This window comes from Sorex fumeus, unplaced genomic scaffold (genome assembly GCF_029834395.1).
Source record: "Sorex fumeus unplaced genomic scaffold, SorFum_2.1 ptg000037l, whole genome shotgun sequence".
Classification (NCBI taxonomy): Eukaryota; Metazoa; Chordata; class Mammalia; order Eulipotyphla; family Soricidae; genus Sorex; species Sorex fumeus.
The window spans coordinates 962,450-988,814 of NW_026606094.1; the positions used below are offsets into that span (position 1 = coordinate 962,450).

General features: G+C 45.0%; 2 protein-coding genes and 1 non-coding gene across 6 annotated transcripts in view; 1 reads left to right on the top strand and 2 right to left on the bottom strand.

Annotated features, from left to right (window-relative positions):
- The window catches only part of STRIP2 (striatin interacting protein 2), a 56,410-nt gene extending 39,907 nt beyond the window's left edge, over positions 1–16,503 (bottom strand). The window contains exons 1-9 of one of the 3 annotated variants that reach the window (XM_056118303.1): positions 16,307–16,503; positions 10,442–10,511; positions 7,042–7,116; positions 5,942–6,071; positions 4,965–5,085; positions 4,107–4,175; positions 3,808–3,914; positions 2,486–2,613; positions 919–1,125 (exon numbers count right to left, since the gene is read on the bottom strand). In XM_056118303.1, coding sequence (XP_055974278.1) covers positions 919–1,125; positions 2,486–2,613; positions 3,808–3,914; positions 4,107–4,175; positions 4,965–5,085; positions 5,942–6,071; positions 7,042–7,116; positions 10,442–10,511; positions 16,307–16,398 — 999 coding nt within the window. In that variant the 5' untranslated portion in view covers positions 16,399–16,503. Of the gene's footprint in view, positions 1–918; positions 1,126–2,485; positions 2,614–3,807; positions 3,915–4,106; positions 4,176–4,964; positions 5,086–5,941; positions 6,077–7,041; positions 7,117–10,441; positions 10,512–16,306 lie in introns of all 3 variants that reach the window. The other 2 variants (XM_056118301.1, XM_056118304.1) reach the window with 2 other exon arrangements.
- On the top strand, positions 2,785–2,888 carry LOC130027851 (U6 spliceosomal RNA). The gene has a single exon (XR_008793074.1). It is a non-coding gene; the product is annotated as a U6 spliceosomal RNA (small nuclear RNA).
- A 7,556-nt stretch (positions 16,504–24,059) lies between the features above and the next one.
- Positions 24,060–26,365, bottom strand: part of AHCYL2 (adenosylhomocysteinase like 2) — a 185,303-nt gene continuing 182,997 nt past the window's right edge. For both annotated transcript variants that reach the window (XM_056118080.1, XM_056118079.1), the window contains exons 16-17: positions 26,099–26,219; positions 24,060–25,658 (exon numbers count right to left, since the gene is read on the bottom strand). In XM_056118080.1, coding sequence (XP_055974055.1) covers positions 25,652–25,658; positions 26,099–26,219 — 128 coding nt within the window. In that variant the 3' untranslated portion in view covers positions 24,060–25,651. The remainder of the gene's footprint in view (positions 25,659–26,098; positions 26,220–26,365) is intronic.

The window sequence follows — 26,365 nt, forward strand, 5'->3', positions numbered from 1 at the left end:
ATTATGCTCTGCTTAGGTGAACATCTAATTAATGTGCCTTCTATGAGCATACACCAGCTGGTTGGCTGAGGAAGCGGAGGACAGAAGCTGACTGCTAAGACAGAGGGAAGTCAGTTTGGAATTTTCAATCCTGTAGCAGAAAGAAAAAAAATTGGACAGAAATAGGCCAAAAAGTTAACAGTGACTGCCTCTGGTTGTCAAGCTTGTGGGTGAGTTTTTTCTTCCTTCTTCACATTTTTATATTTGTTCCAAATTTTCTACAGTGAGTAAGCATCACTTTATACAAAAAAAAAGGTTTAAAAAAATCAAATTGCAGATGCTGTAGATGAAATTACTGAGCGCAACTGTTCAGTCTCATCTTAGATGGGGAAAGCAGGTAGACCAGACAGGTGAGTTGGGGGAGTCTGTTGGGAGCTCAGATTAACTTGTCATTCTGACCTTTCCTGAGATACAGACTATACTTAGAACCCTAAGCAGTTATCTTATAAAGCCAGTCTCTGGTTCCAGAACCAAAGAGGACCATGGCTGGCTCGGGGCAAGCCTTTGTAGCTGCTGTGAAAATGATAAAGTGCTTTACCCCAGGTACATAGTCTTGCTAGGAACCCAATTTGGGTGCCCCAGATCTCTACTCCCAAGATTGTACTGTAATTGTTGAGTAGGACACCAGGGAATTCCAGGTGCTGAGTATAAGCCAGTGACCTCTGAACAAGAGATGGCTGTAGGATGTGTATCAGTGTTTTATCATGCCAGCCAGGAGCTCAAGGCTGAGAGACTTAGATTCCTCCAAGGCCTCAGGCTGGTCTCTCAGGACTGACTAGGGGAACCATGAGCTGTTCAATTACTATCCTGCCTACCACATACAGATTAGCTTAGCATCTCAGTCAATCTCAAAACTCCATAGTCTACTTCAGTTCGTACCCTTCGAGAACCACGGCGGCCTCGAAGCTTGGAGGGGGGTGGTGGTGCCAGTTGAGATTCCCCAAGGTCAAGTGTGTAAGAAGGCGGGGAGGCGGCTCGCATGCTCTTCACCACCTGGATACTGTCCTCAGCCAGAGGAGGCAGGCCCAGTTCTTCCCGTTTCTTCACTTTTAGAGACTGCAGATGCTCGAAACCCCCAAGGGTAAACTAAGGGGAAGAGAAGAGAAAGAATGAGAGGAAAGTCAGGAACACATGGATGGAGAGGAAGAACCACAGCTTCTAATGCCCTCAGACTCCTTTCTATTAGGGAATAAGGAAAGAAGGAGCAAAGGCGAACACTATCCCCAGCGTGCGGAGCTCAGAGTCATTACTTACTAACCTAGCACTTAGCAACATCACTAGAAGTAAGGAAAGGGACTCCTGAGGTTCTCCACTGAAAATCAGGAAACTGGGTATCCAGTTTTATTTGGGGGCCATACCTGATGGTGCTCAGGGGACCATGTGGTGCTGGGAATCAAAGGTGGGTCCCCTGCATGAAAAAAACATTGAACTATCTCTTCAGATTTGGATCTTTTTAAGGAGCATATTTAAATGCTAAAAACTTCTCATCATTCATTTTTCTTGGTAATCAGGAGGTATGTCTCCCTGGAAGGCCTACCCTGGAGGAGATATTTTTACCTCATGTAGTGGGAACCAGAAATCAAGGATCAGTTTGAATATAAGGAACAGAGCTGCAACCATACATTTAGAAGGACTTCATTTTATCTTTAATTTTTATTTAAAATTGAGATTCTGTGGTTTATACTATAAATAATAGTTTCTCATGCAAATAATACCAACACCACATCCATCACCAGTGTACACACGTCCCTCCTCCAAAGGACCCAATGCTCTCCCTTCCAACGCCTCCTCAAATTTAATTGTGCTCATTAGTTCTCCCCTATGTTGCCTTTGACTCTTTATTGCTACTTCACTATGTATCTTTAAGTTCCACACATAAATGAGGTCATTCTGTATCTATCCCTTTCCTTATGACTGATTTCACTCAATGTGATATCCTCTAGCTCCATTCATGTTGCAGCAAATTGATGATTTTGTTCTTTCTTGGAGCTGCATAGTATTCTAAATACCACATATATGTTTGTCTAAATACCTGCATAGTATGTCTAAATACCACAACTTCTTGATCCATTCATTTGTAGTTGTAAATTGTCTTAGTTTTCTGGATAGGGAGAGGGTATAATCCCCCATTTTAAAGCTAGAGAAATTGAGGATAGAGAGTTGCTTGAGGTTTATCAGTATCAGCAGATGTTAGGTCTCCCTACTCAGCGTGCTTTTTCTGCAATGTCAGCTTTCAGTGTGAGGTGCAGTGAGACTCTCATCAATTCAATAGAAGCAGGTAAATTGCTCTGACCTGGAATCTCTGCCTTCTCTAGGATATCCTTGTTGTTAACTGCTGCCTTATTTCTCTGCCCAGCTCCATACTCTTAGAATCAGACTAGAAAAAACTGAAATGGAAGAGGGCACCACTGACCTGAGAAGGGAGTGGGAAGAAACAGTTACTCACCATGACCACTTTCCAGAGAAGAAGGAGAACCTTCTTTATGGGGAAGTGGGGGGCCAGGCCACTGCAGAACTTTGTTACCATGGAGAAGAGAAGAAGGGCAAAAGGCTCCTCATGATGCATAGAGAAACCTGGGGGTATGGAGAGAGGCAAGCAAGTAAGGAAGTGGTCACTGAAAGCCTACCCTGGTAACCCCAATTCTGAACACTGAGAAAAGTTCTCATTTCCCTTGTAGAATTGAGTATTCAGTCTGGAGAAGGAGATGGAGAGGTCAAAGAGATAGGACAGGAGTTAAGACATTTGTGTTTGCTTTGGAAGTACATATACTAACATTGGAACAATACAGAGATCAGTATGGCCCCGGCACAAGAATGAAATGCAAATTCATGAAGGGTTCCATATTAAAAAAAAAAAGACATTTGCCTCGCATGCAGCTGATGCTGATGTAGACCAAAAATACCGCCTTCTCTCCCAAAAACAAGGAGATATAACGGAAGTCCCAAAGGGAAGTCTCTCAAGGGGAGAAACAGAGTCCATAGAGATTAAATGGAGGAGTCCCAAATTTGGGGGTGGGTGGCAGTCTAGAAGTACCATTAATAAATATTATGTTTTCTGGCTGAAGAACTCAGACCTCACTTTCTCACATCAATGACTCTCTGAAATATCTTATAGAGTTTTATACCTGTCTGGTGAAACTGCATTTGAAAAGAGTTTCTCTCTGTTTTTATGGAGATTCAAGTAATTTTTTGTTTGTATTTTTTTGGGGGGGCAGAGTTAGAGACACAGAGGGTAGTGCTCAGTGACTAGTCCTGGCTCTGTACTCAGAAGTGACCCCTAGAGGTGTTTTGGGAACCGTATCTGGTGCTGAGATCAAAAAGGTATGTTGCATACAAGACAAGTGTCTTACCAATAATGGAATGAGAGAGGGATGTTAACTCCCACTTTTGACAAGAAAAACTAAACACATAACTGTGAGATCAGAGACAGGGAACAACTGAGTCAGCCATTAGTGCTTGAGACTCACAACACCAGTCCTCTAAAAAAGAGGATGTGAATTTTCTTTTGGTATTTGGACCACACCTGGAAGTGCTTGGGGGTTACTCCCAGTGGATGCTTAGGGAACCATGGTACGAGGGATTGAACTCACGCCTCCTGCATACAAGCAAACAAGCATGCGCTCAGCCCTTTGAGCTATCTCCCTGGTACTAAGGATGTAAATTTTTAAAAGGAGATGGGAGGCTGTCTGCTCCCTGGAAGCAGATACATATTTTCTCTCCTCTATCAGAGAGGAAGCACCCTAGCTCCATTTAAGTGCCATCTCTTACTCAGTTCAGTGCGGAAGGTCTCCCGGGCTGTCCTCCATGTGCAGGAGTCAGTCTCTCGCTCCAGGCGAATATTTTCCACCATGAGGTACATGACACTCAGCAGTACCCTGGAGTTATAGAAGAGGTCATAAGGAGTTCCAAGGGAGCTTCCAGCCCATAGCCATGGACTTCATTCTGAGATAGTCTCTGTAGGATCCCGACCCAGGAGAACAAATAACTTCCAGTGGTCTGGGGAGGACTGTGAACTGGGGAAATGGTGGACCAGTGCTACCCAACCTGTTTCATGCCCATGGACTTACCGGAGCTCTGTGCTATCAGCAATGGAGATGGCCGGCTTCCGAACAGCACTACTACAAGCCTGGCTGTTGCTACCATGGGGGAAGAAGGAGAGATGGAGAACCCACAAGGCCTTAACAACAGTGTTGTTCCTTCTTATCTAACACACAAACATGAGTACTTGCCATTACCTGTCTCCATAGCTACTGAAGAAATTAGTCAAAGGTAAAAGAGCCTATAGAACCCTGCTGTCTTGGTAAATCCTGACTGGTGGTAATGATATGGGGCAGGTAATAATGTGGCAAAAATGTGGGATACTTTTGTAGATATGGCTTTACATCCCCACTATGCCTAGTACTGTGTGGGACATAAAATAGATGCTAAAAAACACTTGACCAATTATGTACTGCTTTCAATTAACCTTGGGTATATACAGGAGATAAATTAAGGGGTCATAATAGTGGCAGCTGCAGATAAATTCACTTCTAGAGCAATAGTTATGAGACACAACCATGGTAATTAGTCCTGTCCCTTTGGGGCCATGTTCTATGATAGAATAGTTCCCCTTTTAGATTCAAGATTTAGGCTGAGTTGGAGAGGTGTCTGAATAAAAAGAGAACCTGCCCATGTTAGGCCCTGAAGACTGGGATTGAAGCTCTAAGTGGGGCAGGCACTCCTGATGAACCCAACCTCAGTTGAGGGAGACAGAATCACGGAAAGCACAGTTGGATGGATAGAAATTGCTAATATCTCTGGTTTGAGTTGAGAACAGATTCAGCTTCTTACAAGGTCTCAATGAGGAATGAGGGGACCAGCACAGGGCATGAGGTACATGGAAGGGAAACAGTTTTCTAGGCCAGCCCTCCCCTTAGGCTTCTCACTCGATTTCCATGTGGAGTAGCTCCAGGAAGGTCGAGAAGGTTCCCATCTGATAGAGCAGGAAGCAGTTGTACCTGGACCAGTGCAGCACGTCAACCTCTGAATCACATTCCCCAAAAGTGCCTAAATTACCAGACAGCACCATAAGGATTGAGGAAGAGGTATATTAGTTCTTTCTACCCTACCACATGGTCCTTTTTTGATGTTTTGTTTTGTTTTTTGGGCCACAACCACCTATGCTCAGGGCTTACTTCTCGCTATGCACTCAGGGATCACTCCTGGAAGACTCATAGTACCATATGAGGTGCCAGGGATGGAACCTGAGTTGGTTGTGTGCAAGGCAAGTACCCTACCAGTGTACTAATTATTCCACCCCCCACCTTTTTGTTTTCGTTTTTGGGCCACACTCGGCAATGTTTAGGGGTTGTTCCTGGCTCAGCACTTGGGGATTACACCTGGCAGTGTTTGAGGGACCATATGGGAGGCCATGGATTGGACCTGGGTTGGCTATGTGTAAGGCAAGTCACCTACCCACTGTACTATCTCTCTGGCCTCCTAGTTCATGATTTTAAGACTATCTCCCACCATCCTAATCTAATAATTGGGCTGACAAAGGTAGGGAAAGGGTCCTTCAGAGATTCCTGGAATGAGTTGGCAAGGAATCACTAGGTTAGCTCCAATGCAATCATCGATGACCTCTTAAGTCTGCTCTCTGTGACTGGTCCTACATTGTTAGCTTGGGAACACTAACCTTCTAATCTCAACATACAGGATAGTCACAGATAAAGGAAAAGGCCCTCTCAGAGAAGTTCTGGCATAACTGGTAAGAAAAAAACTGTTTCCCGGGATTACATCTTCCTCCTAAGTAGCAGGTTACTCCTAGCACATGGTGGCTGCCTGAGAGGTAGGGACTTGCTTTTCCAGTGTGGCTTGTCTCCTGCTATGTCTCCTAGTCTCCATTCTTCTCCCATTACCTCACCTTGTGCTAGATAGAGAACGGCGCGGGCCATCTTCAGTCGCCTTTCTCTACTGATCACCTCCAGCCGGTCGAGGAGTCCCATCACATAGGCCTTCTGAGCATCCTCCTCCAATTCCAGCCATTCTTTGCCCTGCACTGGGAAGAGAAGATCGGAGATATCTAGGGTCAGCTGTTGCCGCCCCTTTCTGGAAAGTCTCCTGAGAGTACACCCCTCTAACAGAACAGTCCCCAACAACTTCCCTTCAAAAGTGGTCCTAGTTTAGCTTGGCTGAGAAATATTACAAGGTGGCAAGAGCAAAGGACTTCAGGGTCTGACCTGACCCCACACTGCACCTCATTTTCTTCCACATCTTTTCTGTTCTCCACATGCAGCTTATACTTGCTGTACTCTGCCTTTCTCCTAGAGTTCTCTGGTCTCTACATAGTCAATTCCTATTTCTCCTTAGAGGTCCAAAATGACCTCTATCCCATCTTAGAGGAAACAAAAAATTCTGTCCTGCAGATGCTCCAGCCAGAGGCTCTATCCCCCAATATGTCCTTTTACTTCTCTTATGATACTGTCTCTTGGCCTTAGCCAGTGTTCTGATGCACATCCCTCCCCTCTGCTACTGCACTGTTAGCTCTTTGAAGCTACTGCAAATCCACCTTCTTCTCTACCCTCCATGTCACAGGGTATTTGCTATACATCTATTAAGCTGAAAAAAGAATTATCATTGACCAAGTAAGGAAAAGGTCTCAGAAGCTCAAAGTATCAGTACATGAAATTACTATTACATGCTACTGAGAGGGAGGCAGGGGTTGAACAGTAAGTCAAGGGCTGGGATAGGCATGGCACAGCCCCTTCTCACAATCCCACTATTCCCTTGCTATATGAGAGAAAGGGACTCATGATCTTCTGTTTCTCTTGCTTCCATTTCACAGTTTCTCCATTTGAGGTATAGGAACTCTGTATTCTATATACAAGCATGGATGGAGAAGTTACATGGGTATGGAGATGATGATGATGGATCACACTATGCTTTGCAAAAGATCTTTCTAGAATAGACTGGAAAATCATGAAGGAATAAGGCAGGTCTACAGAAATAAAAATTGACAATCACCTTGAGTCCTAAAATCTTCTTCAAAGCACCTCCTGTTAGTGGTGAATTCCAGGTTCTCCGTGTAGCTATACAACTCTGTGGTAGGAAAGATAGGACAGTCAAACTCTTAGAGAAGGGGCCTGGTGTGGAGAGGGTAGCATGAAAGAGCTAAGGTTTCCAACACATTCCTGTGTCTGATTCGATCCAGAGCCAGCTTCCTCCCTTTTAAGAGCAGTTAAAAATAGCCACTTGTGTCCCTGGGTGATTAAACTATCAAACCTGTCCTCCTCTTGCCAGCTGGCTGTTATGGCAAAAAAGGCAGCCATTGACATCTGATGAGGGCCAAGAGGGCTGAAGCAGAAAGGTTTTGATGTCATTACTCCTGTTACCTAGGGCTTCAATCCTGTCTGTCAACTTACTCTGGGGCTATCCTGTCTCTAGGGAAGAAGACAGTACAATTCCTGAAGTTTAGAGGCAGGATCCTAGTGTTATTTACAGAGCGAGGGCATTAACTGGAGAGTAGATACTAGATGCTACTCAGCATTGGAGCCAGTTCATTCTTTCTCTGCTGGGTTTCCTCGAAGGGTATAGAAATTTAAGTTCCTGCCCACGGCCACCCAGGGGACTCAACAGCAAACTACACAGACAGCAGCGATGGCTGCCAAAGGGCTGCTTATGCCCAGAAAAATATAACTTCATAACAGCAACTTCTCAATACAAACTCAGAGAGCTTGTGAAAATAATAGCCTTCCCTACATACACAAACCACAATATTATACCAATACCCTTATCTTAAAAAGGATAAAGAACTTAAGTAGAGAAATTAATAGGTTATAGATCAGATTTCCTTGAAACACAAGTTTCTCAACTTCGACCTTACTAGAAATTTATTTAGGTGAACAACCAATTCACAAAGCAAGAGAAATTCCCTTATTCAGCCAGTTAGCTGAGAGTTTAGAAACTCCTGGTCTGGAAACCAAGGCTTTTGAGTTCCAGAATCCTAGACTACAAAAAAGCAAATCTCATCCCTGAATATTAAATTCTTTAGTCATGAAGAGATAGTGGTTGGAGAGATTTACCTTGCGACCAAATGATTTGGGTTTGATCTCTGGCACCTCAAATGTTGCAGACCAGAGAATGGTCCCCTGTGCCTTGCAAGGAGTGACCCCTGAGGGCAGTCCTGAGCACAGTCATATCTGACCCAAAACCAAAATAAAATTAAAAATATTTAATCTGAGTTTGGAAAGCTATCCCATTGGAAAAAACTGGGGAGATAACATTTGATAACATTTGCTTTTAAGTTAGTGTCAATTCATACATATTAATTCCTTAAACAGATAAGAAAATGCAAAGGCATTTCCCCCTGGATCATAAGCATCCGTTAGAATTAAGAATCAAGAACTATGAGAATGTGAGTTTCAAAAGCCTCTGTATCTGCAATGTTTAGAGATGTCTCTTGCTAATTCAATTTTTTTTTTGCTTTTTGGGTCACACCTGGTGATGCACAGGGGTTACTCCTGGCTCTGTGCTCAAAAGTTAATCCTGGCAGTGCTCAGGGGACGATATGGGATGCTGGGAATTGAACCCGGTCGACCGCGTGCAAGGCAAACGCCCTACCCGCTGTGTTATCTCTCCAGCCCCGCTAATTCAATTTTAATAAAATTACTTTTAAATCACAAATGAAAAAGTTTCATCCAAGCAGTAATCACATTGTTTATGTTACTACTTCTTTCCCCTCTTGATAGTATTTTTGGAGATGGGTAGCACACCTGGTGGTGCTCAGGGTTTGCGGGGGGCACTGTGGTACTAGGAATCAAGGCTGGGGATCCTGCAAGTATAACATGTGCTCTAGTTCTCTGAGTCATCTTCTCTGGTCTGCAACATTATATTTTAAATATTTACTGATACTGGAGCAAACTATATAGGTCAGCTATTTTAATGTAACTTACTACATTGATATACTACTACAATTTATCTGTTCCTCTCAATTGTTTCTTATTTTTCACTATGGGTAAAGTAACTATCTTTGTATAAGTTTTCTTTTCTTCCTCACTCCTTTTTTTCTTTTATTAAAACTTTTTAATGTTTTAGTGTACATGTTTTCTTATGCCCAATGGTTTCCATGGTGTGCACATCTCTAGAACTGCTGGCTCATGATATATTGCTTGACTTTGCTAGCTATAACCAAACTGTTTCAGTTCTATAATCTGCTCCCCCATGACTGGCAGTGTATGACAGTATTCATTTCTTTGTACCCTCTCCAACCTCAGGTTCTTATATTTTTTTCTTATTTTTTAGGTGTAATGAATGTGTAACAATAGCTCACCATTTTAATTTGCTTTCTACCATTTACTAATGTACTTGATTATCTTTTCATATATTTACTGCCATTTGGTTTTCTACTCTTTGAATTACTAACTGATCTTGTTCTTTGACCACTTCTCTTCCTCTCTTTCGCTCTCCCCCTCCCTCCCTTCCTCCCTCCCTCCCTTGCTCCATTCTTTCTCTCCCCCTTCCTCCGCCTCTCTCCCTCCCCCTACATATACTCATACTCTGCTTCTGGTTAAAATCCTTTGATGGATATTAAACTTAGCTCTCTATTTCTGTCACTCACCAGAAAATCTATTCCCTGTGCTTATTCACAAGATATTCTTTTAAAAATGCGTGTCTCCTTTGTCTGAAAAAGCATGTCTCAAAGTGCCTCTCCCATGTGACAGAATATTTAACTTTCACACCATCTCCACCCAAAGCTCATTTATTAATAACTGGCATTCACAGCACGTGTAATGTGGTATCCCTTAATGTGAGGAGATCACATTATACAGCTAAAAATCCAGACCAGCAGAAGTTGCTCAGCACTGGAAGAATGAGACCTTTAACCAGCACTCAATCTGGGCAGAGCTCCACTCTGATGGGTGCAGGTGACATGTCCAACCTTTCTAGCTGCCCTGTTGTCACAGACATTTTCCTCAGACACTGTTGAGATTTTAATAAGGCCAGGTATATTGGGGAGGGTGGAGTTATATAAGAGAGAGAGATGAAATAAGAAAAAGAAGAAGGCAGCTGAAGAGGGCCTGTGAAGGGCCTGTGAAGGGGTAGATAGGAGATAAAGAGGTAAAGAGATAAGAATTGGGGAGAAGACGGAGAGAAAACAGACTTGAGGGTGCACCCAAAGTTACTTAAGGGTAAGCAGGAAAGAATGACTGAATGGAAGACTGGAGAAGATCATATTAAAGAGGAATTCAAAGAAGTTTGGGAAAGCAAAGAGGTATTTACCACTGGAGAGTAGGGAGAGGAGAGAATGTGGAGGACAGGTTTTGTTCAGTGCAACTCAAGGAGAACAGAATTGCTGCCAGAGAGCCTCTCAGGCCCTTGCATTCTCCTCCCAGCCATATTTCCATCCCTTGTAGGTCCCTCATACCTGATAACTCTGCTGCGTGCCCATCTGCATCTCCATATTCAAATTCCAGAGTGGGGCAGTCCACAGAGCCCTGTAGGGAGGAAATTTTTGTGGTAACTTGGGCAGAGGGGTTGACAAAAGGAGACTATGTCCTCATTTTATCTCCCTCTCTTGGAGGACAAGCTTAGGTTGGAGAGGTGGCATAGAGTTGACCTTTTGGCCAAGAGGTCTTCAAGCCAAAATTTGAGGCTCAGTGTAAAGAGGGATTGGAGATTCCTATAATCAAAAACTTTGGGTGAAGTGCCAGAATGGTGGACAAATGTGGAAACTATACCCTGCCCATATCTAATCTATATGAACACAGGCCAGAAGTGTAGCTGGAGGATCGCTAGAAAACTGGGACAAAAACAAAACAAGAATTGGATTCTACTTCAGCTCTGCCATTAACCCATGGTATGATTTTGGACAGGTTTAATTTATGGTTCAAAGTCCCTGGCCTTTAGTTCTAGTGTTCTAAAAATTGAGAGTGGTCAAAAAAAGCAGCTCTCCTACTCTAAATTATAGTGAAAGTTAGATTTCCTATGTTATACATATATGTTAGCAATCCTACTAGAAAAAAAATTAGTATATAGATTTGAAACTGGAGATCAAGCAGAAAGCTTCAGACATGCAAAGTACACAACCAATAACTGGGTTACATTCCTGGGTTTCTAGAAAAGCTCTTGCTTTTTCCTTTTTGGGTCACCTACCCAGTGATGCTCAGGGGTTACTCCTGGCTCTGCACTTAGGAATTACTCCTGGTGGTAATCAGGGGACCATATGAGATGTCGGGGATTGAACTCAGGCTAGCCATGTGCAAGGCGAGTGCCCAAACAGCTGTAGTATTTCTCTAGCCCCTAGAAAAGTATTTTTACTATAATCACACCCTCCCCAATGTTTTTAGTATCTTGAAGTATTTTGTATAAGTACATATTTATACATATGCATTTAAAAATATTTAAATCTAAAAGGTCACATAGTATGTGACCTTTGAGCAACCTCTCTATGCCTCAGTGTATATAAAAAATATTTGGAAGAAAGGAGGGGGAGATAGGTCAAAGGGCTGGAGCACATGCTTTGCATGCAGGAACTCTAGCACCGAATGGTCTTCAGAGCACTGCCTGGAGTAGACTCTTGAATATTGCACCAGAAGAAGCCCCTTGAATATCTCCTGGTATGGTCTAAAGTCAAAAGTTATTTCTGGTCTTTGTCCTAGGTTCCTGGCACAGAGCTCCTAAACTCCTTGGAATTTTAAGTGACAGGGTGTCTGTTATTCATAAAAAGTCCCTGTCAACCATACTTGAGTTTACGCTAACGAGATGACTCAAAGCGAGCCTTTAATACTGTACTGTAAAAAATATGAGTTCTTAAAGATTTCAGAGGGGTTCGCCCATCTTCAGAGGAATAGAAGGGAGACTGAGTCTTGTGACCTCGCCAATGATTTAATCAACCATGCTGAGTCCATATGAAAAGATGTGAAGGGAGATGGTTGAAAGGCCTGGAAGGCATGTTTTGCATGCGGGAGCCCTGGTTCACATGATCCCCTGAGCACTGCCAGATGTGGCCCCAAAAGCAAACAAAAAAGAGGTTTGGGCACCCCTATGTGAAGGATGATCCTGGAAAGAACATGGTAGTTCTACACCATACCCTCAACAACTCATATTACGCCTCTCTTTAATTGACTGAGTTGTGTCCTTTATAATGTTTTAACCATAGTGTTTTTCTGAGTTCTGTCAGCCATTCTAGCAAATTATCAAATGTCATAACCCCTAAATTTGTGGTTAGTCAGGAAGGGACTAGTTGAAAGTGGCATATTAAGTGGGGGCAGTTTTGGGGACTGAGCACCTAATTTGTGTTATCTGAGCTAACTACATGTAGTTAGAAATGATAGGTTTAGGAATTGTTGAAAAATTATGATTATCTGTAAAACTGTGATAATTCACAGGGCCACTATAAAGGCTAAATGGAATAATAAAGGAAAGGCATTTAGCATAGTTCTCAGTACTTGGTAGTATGTAGATTACTACTCAGAATTTTACTTTATTTAAAATTCACTATTATAAGTGTATTTTCCTCTATAATAAAGTGATATGATTATCACTTTAAACAACTAAGTGGTTTATTTAACCAATTTGCTATACTTGAGCATTTAAAGTTGGTTTTAATTTGCTTTTATATGCAAAAATCTGTAATACGCTTATAGAATTTTGCAAATTTAGAATATTTCCTGCAGATAAGTCTTATAAAGGAATTAACACATGAAACCTAACGAATATTTGTATGGTTTTTGTATATGGTTTGTTATTTTCTACTTTATCAAGTCACACTATCAACAAAGCAATTTATGTGGGATACATTATATCTTTACACATATATACACATATAACTGAATAAAAGTTTAACATAATAACATGATTACAATATTTAATGCAATTTTTCCTAGTATTTTATTCTTTTTTTTTTTTCCTTTTTGGGTCACACCCAGCAATGCACAGGGGTTACTCCTGGCTCTGCACTCAGGAATTACTCCTGGTGGTGCTCAGGGAACCATATGGAATGCTGGGAATCGAACCCGGGATGGCCATGTGCAAGGCAAACACCCTATTCGCTGTGCTATCGTTCCAGCCCTTTATTCTTAAAAAATGTTGATTCCAATTCATAGATTACCCACTATAGAAAAATGATAATTTAAATCATGTGCATCCTTGAATTTTAATATAGTGGCTATATTTTATAAAACCCTCATCTGAATATTCTGGATTTTTCTGATTTTGCCCCAAACCTGTTAAAGTTTTGTCAAGGACTCTGGGAACCAATAAATAAGGGATTTGGCTGAGAGTGACCTGAGAAGAATCTTTTGGTTAAGAATATTTTTACTGGGGGGCCAGAGCGATAGCACAGCAGTCAGGGCGTTTGCCTTGCACGCAGCCAACCAAAGTTCAATCCCCGGCATCCCATATGATCCTCCAAGCACCACCAGGAGTAATTCCTGAGTGCAAAGCCAGGAGTAACCCCTGAGCATCGCTGGGTGTGACCCAAAAAGCAAAATAATAATAATAATAATAATATTTTTATTAGCAAATAATTATTCTTTAGCTTTCCTTTCTTCTTATTCTTTTTTATTTTTTGGCGGGGGCCCACATCAGGCAGTGCTGAAGGATCTACTCCTGGTGGGGCTCAGAGAACCATATTGTATACCAGGAAATGAACCCCTTTCAGCCATGCTGGGCAAGCCCCTAACTGCGGTACTATCCCTCCCACCCATCTAGATTCCTTTTTAGGTTGGGAAATTCACACACTACATTTTTTTCAAGAGGATAGGCCAACTTGGCCCTATAAATGTGATGGATGAGAGGGCTCTCTTGCATTGTGTCAACAGGAATTCTCTAGAAGCCTGGGAGAGAAAATAAAACTATCTCTCGAGGACTCTCTTCCCCAGGAAAGGAAAAGGAAGACATGAAAAGGAAGCAAATAGTTCTTGAGTCTGGCATCTGGGTGTGCGGAGACCGGGGAGCTGAATTAGATGAAGGCAACTTTCCTGCTGCAGAGGAAGGTGAGGAAAGCTAAATCTCCAGCCAGCCTTTTTGCAGGCAATGAGCCCAGAGAGAATCGCTGCAGTTGTTCATCTCCCAGCATGAAAAGTACAGCTGCAGACAATCAGGAGGTAAACTGTAACACAGCCCTGGGTCTCTTGGCACTAAACTCACTGGCAAAAGTGAAGTATTACCAACGGAGCCTTTACCTGCAGAAAGATTTGATAGGTAAAAAAAGACCTCCTACATGAGGAGATCCATAAAGCACAGCATTCTAAAGTTACTGTATTCACTTCATTAGTGTTTGCCTCTCCACCTCCGTTGAAATATAAGCTCTACAGCAAGGGCAAAGACCTTGTCTTGTTTGTGACTGAATCTCTAACACCTAAAACTGCACTGAGCACACAGAGAAGATTCAATAGTTCAATTAATGAATGACTCACCACCAGCCTTTAAAAACTGAACAGGAACAATGTCTCAGGTGGGAGGAGGGGTAACTGGGGGAAAACAGAGGCACTGAGGGGTGAGGGAGGGATGGTTTGGTAGATAGAACCCTCAGCGAGCAAAGCAAGGAAGATTGAACTCTGACTCTGGTAGGGTGTGACTGGAGGACAGTCCTTTACCTAGTTCATTTCTCTTTGAAAAAAGGGATGTACAGCTGGGGAGATGGTTCAAAGTGCTGGAGGACATGCAGTGCGTGCAGGGGGCCTGTGCTCAATCCCTGCACTTCAGAGTTCCCCAGCACTACTGGGAGTGATGCAGAAGCACTGAGCCATGAATAGTCCCCAAGCACCACCAGGTATGACTCCAAACAAACACTAAAAACAAAGATGCAGGCCAGGGCTGTGGTTCAGCGACAGAGTACATGCTTTGCATGTAGAAAGTCTGGGTTCAGTCACAGGAATGATGCATTCCTATTCATCCTTATTGAAATGAAAAGCATACATGAAATCTCTTTGGAAATGGTGCAATGCCACTCAAATAGCAAAACTTGCTCAAACCCTGGCTTCTCCTACCAGCTCTGCCACTTGATGATGAAGATGATGGTCAAAAAAAGGGAGGGCTGAGAATTGCGCTTGCCCCAAACTGTTTAAACGCAATGATCTCATTTTGCCTTTATCACAACCTTCCCAGCTAAGTAGCCGTTAACCTCATTTTACAGATAAATTGGAGCTCCGAGAGGTTTGGTGATTTGCCAAAAGTCACACGGGCAATGGTGGTAGGGCCGGGATTCCAACACCGGTTCCCTGCAATCACTGCTGCTCTGCAGGTTTGACCTCTGGTTAAGTTACTTGTCTCTTCCATGTCTATGAAGGAATTCAAGACACTTGAGTGTCCCTGGACTTTTCCACATCAGCTATTTTTTTGTGGTCTTACTCTCCTTCTTAATAGACATTGGGTGGGGTGCAGGTAGGTGTGTTGGGGCAGGGTGTGTGTGTGTGTGTGTGTGTGTGTGTGTGTGTGTGTGTGTGTGTGATCAAAGGACCCCTTTGGGACCTCCGCATTTCTTTGCAGAAGAGAAAATAAAAACAAAACTCCTTTCTCGGGGTTGGGATTGCTGGTCACTGGGTGGGGTGCAGGTAGGTGTGCTGGGGCAGAGTGTGTGTGTGTGTGTGTGTGTGTGTGTGTGTGTGTGTGAGCTCGAAGGACCCCTTCGGGACCTCTGGATTTCTTTGCAGAAGAGAAAATAAAAACAAAATCTCTCTGGGGGTTGGGATCCCTGGTCAGTCTCTCTCCACACCCCACTCCGGTACTGCCCCTGCTTCCACCGCGTCTCCTTAGCCCCGACAGGGAGGGGTCCCGTGTCAGAGGAGGGCACCCTCCCTCTGGCAAAAGTGGGACGACCGCTCCCGAGAGGCTCCGGGGACCCTGGAGCGGGACGGCGTGTGCGTGTGTGTGTGGGGGGGGGGGGCGGCTGCCCTGCGCCGACCCCCCCCCTTCCCCGTTTACTGCGGCTGAGCTCGGGCCTCCCCGCTCTCAGGCCGTCCGCCGAGTGTCCCCGACCCCCGTGTTGGCAGGTACGACCCCCCCTCCCCAACACACACCTCTAGGGGCCGCGGCGAGGAAGTGGGGGGCAGAGCCGCCAAGTCTCGGCGCTCTCCACCTCAGCGCGCCCCCTGAGGGGCGGCCCGAGGGTGGGACCCCCAAAGCAGAGGCGGCAGCGGCAGATGCCAGAGTCCAGACGGAGTGCGAGGGGCGGGCCGCGAGGGCACCGGGCGCCGGGGAGGAGGACGGGGTCGGACACCCCCCACTACCCCCCAGCCCCCCGCCGCCGGCGTCTCCCGGCGCCAATCCCGCTGTCTGGGCGCCTCACCTCCGACTCCCGCCGCTGGTTTCGGAACGCGTCCCTGCCCTTGGGCGCCGCCTGCTTCCCTTTGCCGTTGCCGTTGCCGTTGCCGTTGCCATTGCCGTTGCCGTTGCCGTTGGCCGGCGGGCTGGCGGCCCCAGGCGCCACGGGCTCGTCCATGCCGCGGCAGTCAGCGACTCTCCTCAGCTGCCCGGCGCTCGCTCTGCCCGGGGCGACCCCGCCGCCGCGCGCCGCGCGCCAGGCCACGCCCTCGCCTCTTCTATTGGCTGCCGATACTCTCAGAAGCCCCGCCCCGAGACGCGATTGGCTGTGCGATGCCTCGGAGAGGGACTCAGGGGGAGGTGGGGGCTCATTTAAGGCCCCCCCGCCCCCCGTTTCCCATTTCCCCCTTATTCCTGCGGCACTGCTGGTGGCCCCAGACTTCTGGGCGGGCTGAATGAATTCCCCCGCCCCAGTTCTGGGTCTTGAGCTCTATGCTTCTCTCTCAGCATCGCTCAGGACTCACCCCCTTTCCCAAAGAGCGATGCTGGGGGGGGGGGGGGGGGGGGAAGCTCTAGTCTCCGCCTCTTGCCCCATCTGCAGTCTCGGTATCCCCGTTACCAGATAGCTCCATCACCTCATCCCGGCTCCTGCATTCCTCCCAAATCTCTCTCGCGTCTCGGACGCGGCATGGCACCGTTGGGTGGCCGAGACCCTCTCTGGGAGCGGAGATCTCTGGGGGAGAACTCACGCCGGCCGAAGGCAGGACTGAGTGGAGGGTTGGCGTGGGGCGCTTTTTCTTCCCTGACATTGCTTTTCGGGGTTGCTCTTCTCTGAGCAAGTAGGGCATCTTCCTCAAGGGGTAAATATGTGCGAGCAAGCCCTCGCTCCTGGTGCCAGGTGCTTTTTCGAAGTCTTCCTTGAAGACTGTTGTACCCGGGGCAAGGAGCTGTGCAGTAACTTGACTATAATGAGTTGACAGTGACTCTTGACAGCTTGGCTAGAGGCTGCAGGTGCAGGCTGAGAGAATGAGGGGGACCAAAGGTGCGAGGCTAGGGCTCTGGTAAACTGCCAAATTGTTCAGCCTGGCACCAAGCACTTTTCAGATGTCTCCTTTCTTCACCAAGATGTCTCCTCTGTCACCCCCTTTTCACCAAGCCAGCTTTTCTGTTGGGGGAAACTAGGACTCCCAGATTCATAACTCCATGCAATTCCCATGGAATCACTTAACTCATCCTGGAGACTTGGAAATATATGTTGTCTCTTCTTGGGGTAGTGGTAGTGTTGATGAGGGCACACGACACTGTTCTTTCCTTGGCTAATTTCCTTTTTTGGGGGGGCACATCTGGTGATGCTCAGAGGTTAGTTCTGGCTCTGCATTCAGGAATCACTCCTGGAGATGCTGGGAGGGTGGGGAGGTGGGGGAACATATGGGATGCCAGGGGTGGAACGTGCAAGGCAAATGTTCTACCCTCTGTACTATCCCTCTGGCTTCATTTCGTGGCTAATTTCTAGTCTTAATTAGTCACAGCCTCCTCCAGAAAATTTTCCTTTCGGTTCTCCCCAATCCATTCAGGCCATGTTGGGGTCAGCCAGATATCTGGGGTCATTTCCCAAATCCTATTTTCCACTCTATCCCAAAGCAAGGGACCAAAGGAATTACTCCCACTTTCTATCCTAGGAATAACTGTCCCCATTCTTCACCCTCCTGCTTCTTCTCTGCTAACCAATAGGTGATAGATCACAGTCAAGACAGTGAGTATTCAACAGAGTTTTCTGAGTTCCTTTTCCATCCTCCCCTAGATCTCCATAAGGTTCCCACGTTTTTCTTTCCCATTCTCAGCACCCACCAAAGGAATCTGTATATAACTCTTTGGGAATAGGTTCAATGTTTGTTCCTTTTTTAAAACATTGTTTTTATTTTTTTGTTTTTGCTTTTTTGGTCATACCCTACGATGTTTAGGGTTGTTCCTGGCTCTGCACTTGGTAATTGCTTCTGGTGGTACTCGGGACCATATGGGATGCCAAGGATTAAACCCAGGTAGGCTGCATGCAAGGCAAATGCACTACTATGGTTCCGACCTCGGTTTGTTCTTCTTTTATTTTTTTGCTTTTTGGGTCATACCCGGTGATGCACAGGGGTTACTCCTGGCTCTGCACTCAGGAATTACTCCTGGTGGTGCTTGGGGGACCTTATGGGATACTGGGGATTGAATCCGGGTTGGCTGTGTGCAAGGCAAGTGCCCTACCTGTTGTGCTGTTGCTCCAGCCATGGTTTTGTTCATTTTTATAGGCCTCATTTATATATGTTTAACACAGGGCTCCTGTACTATCGATTGTTCTGTGTCTTGTAAGATGTTCAGCAAAACCAGCAGCCTCTCACCAGACGCTTCTCTCCCTCAATTATGCCAATCTCAAAATGCCCCCAGATACTATAAAATATCCTCTACAGGGCAAAATCTTCTGTGGCTGAGCTGGTTAAACAGAATTAAATTGATATGAACTTCCAAGAATTCATTTGGGCTCAAGGCCCAAACTAATTCTTGGGGGAATTTTTTTAAGGGCATAATTTGTGAAATTCTTAAAGATTCACACTCTGCTTTAAAATTCACAGCCCACGCCTCTCTCCGCACTGTTTCAGTGTGGCAAACCTGCCACAGCAGAGCCCACTGATGCTTCTTAATAAAAGAATTAATTATCCTACCCTCCCTCTTCCCAAATACCTCTCCTCCTAAGGAAGTCAGAGTTCTAGGACTGACAGGCCCAGAACTTTCTATTCCCTTTTGTGAGCTTAGTCAATCAGCAGAATTCTCAACAGAGTTGACAGACTGGAATAGATTTTAAGTTTTTTTTTTTTTTTCCTTTTCCAGCCTGTTCCTAGATCAGAGAGAGGAATCAGTTGGGAGTTGAAGTGAGGGCAGTTCTCTGGTACCTTCTGACCTCTGTAAAGTCAAATACTTGAGCCGGGAGTTGCATCTGACTTCACTTATTGGAAAAGAGGTTTGAAAACTGGGTGCTCTGAAGATTATAAAGAATCACCATGAGGAGAGGCCTCAGTGCATTATTTTCCCTCACTTGGAGGGGATCCAGGAGAAAAATCAGAGAAAAATCATCTATCTGCCATACAGGCCCAGACTTTTAGAGCTTGTCTTAAGGAGGATATCTAGAAACAACTCCTGGAAGAAAGTACAAGGTAGCAGATTGTCTAAAAATTTAGCAACTATAGGCGATGGGGTTTGCACACACTTTTTATCCTCCCAGTTTGCCAACCAAATGACAGCCTTGAATACCACTGACCACAGGTACCCAGAAATGTTGTACCTGGTAGCTAATTAGAGGCTGAACTAAATCTTTCTTACCAATAGTTCCAGAGCTGTAAATTTAACATATATTACGGTGTGAGGAACCAAACACAGACCATCACACATCCATTGCTGAGCTTTGTCCTTGGGCTCCTTTATGTGCGGTGAATTTTCAGGAGTCACCCAGCCTGCATTCCAGCCCACTGAACTATCTGGTCCCAGTGCTGTTAATATTACTTTTAAATCTATACTAATGCCTTTCCTTGTCCCCAAACTCATGTATACTGTATATTGAGCCTACTGGCAGACAGTTGGAGGTATAACTATGATTCAATATAAGAATCATTTTTCTCATATAAGGGTTCTGTTTTACTTTTGTAGTACCAGGGATTGAAACTAGGGCCTCACAGATCAGAGCCATATCCCCAGCCCAAAACAGCCACCCCAAAAAAAGATACATTTGACCTAACATTTTTTTTTTTGCTTTTTGGGTCACACCCAGCAATGCACAGGGGTTACCTCTGGCTCTGCACTCAGGAATCACTCCTGGCGGTGCTCAGGGGATCATATGGGATGCTGGGAATCGAACCCGGGTTGGCCGCGTGCAAGGCAAACGCCCTACCCGCTATACTATCTTTCCAGCCCCTGACCTAAAACATTTTAAAATAAACTGGTAAAATACCTTAAGATATTTAGGATAATCAAGCACTTGGGATAATGTAGTAGAATAGAATCCTTTCCTTTCCTCATGAAAGAAAGGTTTGCGTGTAATGAGGCTGCAGGGCTCTAGACTGAGACTAGAAATTGATGTTTACGTAGTACCCAGTGTGTGCCTGGTCTTGAAAAGCATTTTTTAGGTGTATGTGTGTGCTCAGGGGACCATATGGGATGCTGGGGAATTGAACCCACGTCGGCACCATGCAAGGCAAATGCCATACCCACTGTACCTATCGCTCCAGTCCTGAAATCATATTTTAAAAGGGATTTTGTGTTTGTGTGTGAGGGGGAGGAGAGGAGGGGACACATATAGTGGTTCTCAGGTCTTACTCCTGGCTCTGCACTCAGGGATCTCTCTTGGTGTTGCTCAGGGGACTGCCGGGATTGAATTTGGATTGACCACATGCAAGACAAGTGCCCTATCGGTTGTACTATCTCTTTGGCCTCAGGTTTTTAGAAAAGTTGGGCCACACATTGTGATACTTGGGAGCCACCAGGACCATATCCAACAGTGTTCAGGGTGCCTTGCAGAGCTGGGGAGTTAACTCAGGGCCTCACACATACTAGGCATTTGCACTGATACTTGGAGTAATATGCCCAATTCATCCCTATTAATAGCATTAAAAATTAAATCAGGGGCCAGAGAGACTCAAAGGACTGAGTGCATGTTCTGCCTGTGGGAGGCTTGGGTTTGATCCCTGGCACCTCATAGTTGCCCAACCACTGCCAGGAGTGACTCTGCACTGAGCAAGAAGCATCTCCTGAACACCAATGTATGTGGTCCCCAACCAACCCCCCGTCCCACCCCCCGAAATTAAATCAGGTCATTAAATCCTTACCCTAGGAGATAAGCCCTATACATTTAACAGCACACCCCACCCCCAGGCAAACTGAGACTCTGAATAGCTATATAATTTGGCAAAGTTGTACAACTTGTAAATGGCAGAGCTAATCAAGTCAGCCTGACTCAAAGCATATGCTCTTGGGAACCAGAGTCAGCACAGGAGTTAAGGCATTTGCCATGTGCAAGGCCAATCCTGGTTCAATCCCTGACACCACATATGGTCCCCTCAGAACTTCTGGGGGTGATTCCTTGAATACAGAGTGCCAGGAGTAAGCCCTGAGCACTGTGGGGTGTGGGCCAGAGTCAGAACAAGAAATTATATGCTCTTCCCTAATATCAGGAACAGAGAAACTGCAGACCAGTGAGTGGCTGAGGTTAGCCTGAGAGTCTAAAATTAAGACACAGGAACCTTCACAAAGGAGAAGCAAACCCTGTTGCAGGTGTAAAGGCTGCCAACAGCTACGGTTTCAGCCCTAGCCCTGAGCTATTACCAACCGCCCAGACCATTTTAGTCCATTGGTCCTTAGTTTAGATGAACAGAAGTCAAAGAGGATTCTGATTAGAAAATATCTTGCATACAGGATTAAGTAGCTTTAGTTAGGTAGCTTAGGTTGTCAACTATAGGTGGCTATCAGAAAGTGACTCAAAAATGGCTACTCTAGGGCCAGAGTGATAGTACACTGAGTAAGGTGCTTGCCTTGCACAGACAACACAGGTTCAATCCACGGAACTGCGTATGGTCCACTGGGCAATGCCAGAAATGATCTCTGAATGCAGAGCCAGGAGTAAGCCCTAAGCATTGCTGAGTGTAGCCCCCAAACAAAACAAAGATTCTATGAGATTCACCTCATTCTTACTTGAAGGTTGCCAGGTCCTGGTTGTCTGGATCTTTTGACTCTCAGTCATGGAAATCTGGCTTTGGATGCTCTTTAGCCCATAGAGGGCTGGTGGGACCTAAAACCAGGATTTGCTTTCTTTTTTTGAGGAGGAGAGGCAACACTTAGGGGATACTCCTGATTCTGCACTCCAGAATTACTCCTGACAGGCGCTTGGGAGACTATATGGGATGTTAGGGATCGAACTCAAGTCCTACCTGCTAAACTCTTGCTCTGGGTTACTTTCTTTGCCTTATGTCTACACTCCATAACTCCCTTGGGTTAAGAGCAATATCCTTTCACTGATAACTAGGCATGGCTTGACATATTAGTGGAATGACCACCATGAAATAAGGAACATGAAGTTCACATCAAACATGCCATCTGGTTATTGATTTTTCTTTTCATATCCTTGCCCTCAAGCTGTCTCTCCAGCCTGCTGCACCAAGACTTCTCTAATTTCTCAATTCCTAGTTCACAGAAGCAAAGAATACTTTCACAGCAAGAATCCATTTTAAGAATATTTTATTTTTCTTTTGAGATTACATAGTCATTATTGCTGATCTAATACAATCACTTAGACATAAAGATTTCAAAGAGCCTCTCAGAAATGGCGATCCTTAGAGGTTTTATATCCTTTCAATAAGATGACAAAGACAACTAGATGATTTATATATATATATATAATATATATGTATGTATGTATATATAGTTTAGAACTTGTCCACATATAATTTGCTGGTGTTGCCTATTTTCTTTCTGTAATTTTCCTTTATTAAAAAAAAAGTTTAACGCAACAATGCATTTTGATTTCTTTTTTAAAACCATGACAAAGTTAAATTTGAGAAAAACCACAGGAGCAGCAATTTCTGATCTGTTCAGAGGGAAGCCAAGCAGCACAAAAGCTTTGCAGGAGTGTGTGGCCTTGGGGAGTCGTGCTTGCATGATGGGGGGATGAGGACGTGCCCCCCACCCCTGGGAAGGTAGACTGGATACCTTTATTTTTTTTAATGGAAGAAAGAGTATTTCCATTAAGAAGGCAAAACAGACTGCCCAGAGCCAGTACAAATTCACTGTAGAGAAAATGAAGTATCCCACAGGCCAGGGTTACATACAAAGTGATCATGACTCTTTCCCAAGCTTCCTGATGGCTAAGATTCATCTGAGGGGAGAGCTTATAGGAACACACATTTGCTCTGACTCCAAGGTTAGAGGGAATAATGACCAAATCCCAACACTAAGGTGCCTCGGCTTCCTTTTTTCTTAATGGCTGCTTACAGGAGTCCCTAAGAAAGGAGAAAGGGTCAACTGAAACTCAGAGGCAAATACATCACCATGGGCAGCAATACTGGCAATCTAATTGGGAAGCCCAAAGTGGATTCTTTTGGATTTGAACAGGTGTCTTCACTCGAGCAAGGAGAAGGGAGAGCTGGTAACAGGAGTAAGCAGTTAACTCCACGGAGGGCCAGGCTTTGCTTAAGCAACAGGTTAGGATTTTTGATCGAAGAACAGAGTTCTAGAGTCAGAAGAGAACAGAAGTCTAGAGTTCTGCTAACAGCCTAACAGGATTTGCTCTGAATACAAGAAGAGAGACCTAAATCTTTTGTTGGAGGGATCCAATTATTAACACAAACCAGAACTGGGTAAGCAAGACGAAGGCTCAGAGGAGCCTTTATGATTCTCCTCATAAACAAATATAGCCAAGCATGAGGCTCTTTTCCAGCACTTGCTCAGATATATACTGAGGAACCGGATTCTATAGGCTGAGCCAACATGCTATTTTGCAGGCAAACAGTTATTTCCTCAAGGTGTACCTCTCCCGACCTCTGAAAGGAAGGTCACCTCCAGACTAGCTGTGAAGACGAAGGGCGGGAGAAGGTTGGATGTTGTGGGGGTGACTCAAGGTAGAAGGTTCTAGTGATCCTAGCTTCCTGGAGTCACTTTAATCTTGAGATTGAGGAGAACCAGCATAGGAAGAGAAAAAAGGGAAACAACCTGTGGGTGTTAAAAACTTTAGGAGGGGAAAAAGGGTCTTATTTCACTCAAAATTCCTAGGATCACTCTAGATGAACTCTTTGAACTAATCTGATCTCAGTGAAACCCTTAATAGCTCAGCCTTCAGGAAGGAAATTAAAATTTCAGGCTGCTCAAATTATTCATCTTTTTGGTTTATTTTGAGAAGCCAAATCTTGCAGTGTTCAGGGCTTATTCCTGGGTCTGTGCTCAGGGATCACTCCTGGTGGTGCCCGGCAAACCATATGTGGTGCCAGGGATCAAACAAGCATGTACAAGGCAAGTACCTTAATCTCTGTACAATCTCTCCAGCCTTTACTAAGTTTTTGTAATGCTGTAATTATGCGAGAAACTACTTTTAAAGCACAGAATCCTAAAGAGGAAGTGGCCAGAGTATAAAAAGAATTCCCAGCAGAGAAGTAACACCACAGGTTACATTGCAGACACTTTAGCTCTGTTTCATCAATAGCAATGCCCAAAGGGATGAATGTCTGAGAAGGTTCAAACTGGTCAGACTAGCCTTAGACACTTTCATCTGGATAGCGGACATTGCCATCTCATCTCTGTGAAGCTTACTCAGCTGAGATGCAAAAAGCCCATCCTAGGAGAGAAAAGCAATGTAATCTGCTTCTTTAAGGTCTTATGCTGGTTCAGAAAGCCCTATCGCATTCCAGATGCCTTGGAAAGCATGCCTTTCCTTGCTCAGTTTCAGAAGTAATTTTAGGCTGTAAGAGGAAGTTGCAGGAAGCAGTGTTTCTCAATAAGCCCTCCTTTTCAGTGAGTGTGTATTGGGAGGAAGCATTCTGGGAAAAGCATCCAGGTAATAAAGGAAATAAAACTCTAGGAAAGGGGCTGGACCACCCCCCCCCCCCCCAACTTCCTGGGCCGAGTTTCTTAGCTGGGTTAGAAAGATGGCCAAGCACATGTCTGACAAACACCAGAGCTGCTGAGGAAATAATGGAGGCACATTCTTTTTGGAACCACAAAATGTGAAAATGGACATATTCAAGGAGAAGAAATGAGTCCTGGGCAAGGAAGAGAAACTCCCAGGAAGCACAGGCACAGCTGAGTTCTTGGTATAGTAGTTTGCCAAAGCCTAACACTCCTTCCTTTCTAGCCATTTGATAAAGAAGGCAGTGACAGTGAGGGTCAAAGCCGAGAGCCCAGGCCATGCGAATTCTGTGGCTTCTAAAAGGCCTCACTGGGGAAAAGGCTAAAGCTGAGAAAGGCAGTTGCTAAAATTTATTCCAGAATACCCCAAGGAGTCTGGAATCTCTGGACTATCTCCTGAACCTGGACAAAAGATAAAACTGACCGCTGCTGAGGATTCAGTCAGTGAGGAATGATGTCACAGATGCACTGGGAATGGCTGCCCCATTTCTTTCCTTCTGCAGTCTGTTTTCTGTGGCTTTCCTGGCCCTTGGGGCAGTAACCACACTCTGGGCCAAGGCAATAGGAACAGGGTTCCGGATTTTAATAAATAAATAAACCTAACATATAGGATGAGCTCGGCGGATAGCTGATTGAAGAAGCAGCTTGCTGGGTTCTTTCCTGTATAGGAGTGGAGAAAAGACTTGGAGTTCTGTTCCTTAAAACTTCATCAGGCTTGAGTTTCAGGAACTTAATACCTGGAGAGACAAAGAAAGATGAGACCCTGATGTTATCAGTGAGAGGGGATTCTGGGACAGGAGGATCCTGCCTAAAGGAACAGCAGGAAGGCAGGGACCTTTCTGGAGTGTCTGGTAAGAATAGATCATTGGGTTGCTTTTGCACTTCAGTCAGAAAGACCTGTATGTGTTTCTGCCCCTCCTACCCCCACTGTTGAAAGGTAAAACGTTTTATCCCAAAGATGAAATGGAGACAGCCTAATTCAGGAAGGGGGGCACCCATGGGACTGCACCCATGTCCAGTGAAGGCCTGAAAGAACACTTTGGGGGGTGGCATTGAGTGGGGAGTGTGTCGATTCTTCTGAGTTCATGGAAAAATAATAATGGACACAAAGAACAATTCCAGCACAGGAACACGTCCCCACCCAAGGTTCCTTGTTTTTTGGGGGAGTCCTAGGCACCTGTAGTAATTAGGCTTGAAGGGCCCATTCTTGTTGAGTCCCAGGTACTTGGCCTGCTCATCTGTCAGCTCTGTCAGGTGGGCATCAAAGGTGGGCAGGTGTAGGCTGGCCACATACTCATCTGGAACAGACCACAGAAACTGGTGTAAGCATCCGACTCTTGGCTGGCTCTCCTCTTTAGAAAGAGGCTAAGTTTTCAAAAGCTGGATAGGAGCGAATTCTTGGAGGTGAATGAATAATGCTCAACTTTTGCTCACTGACTCTCAT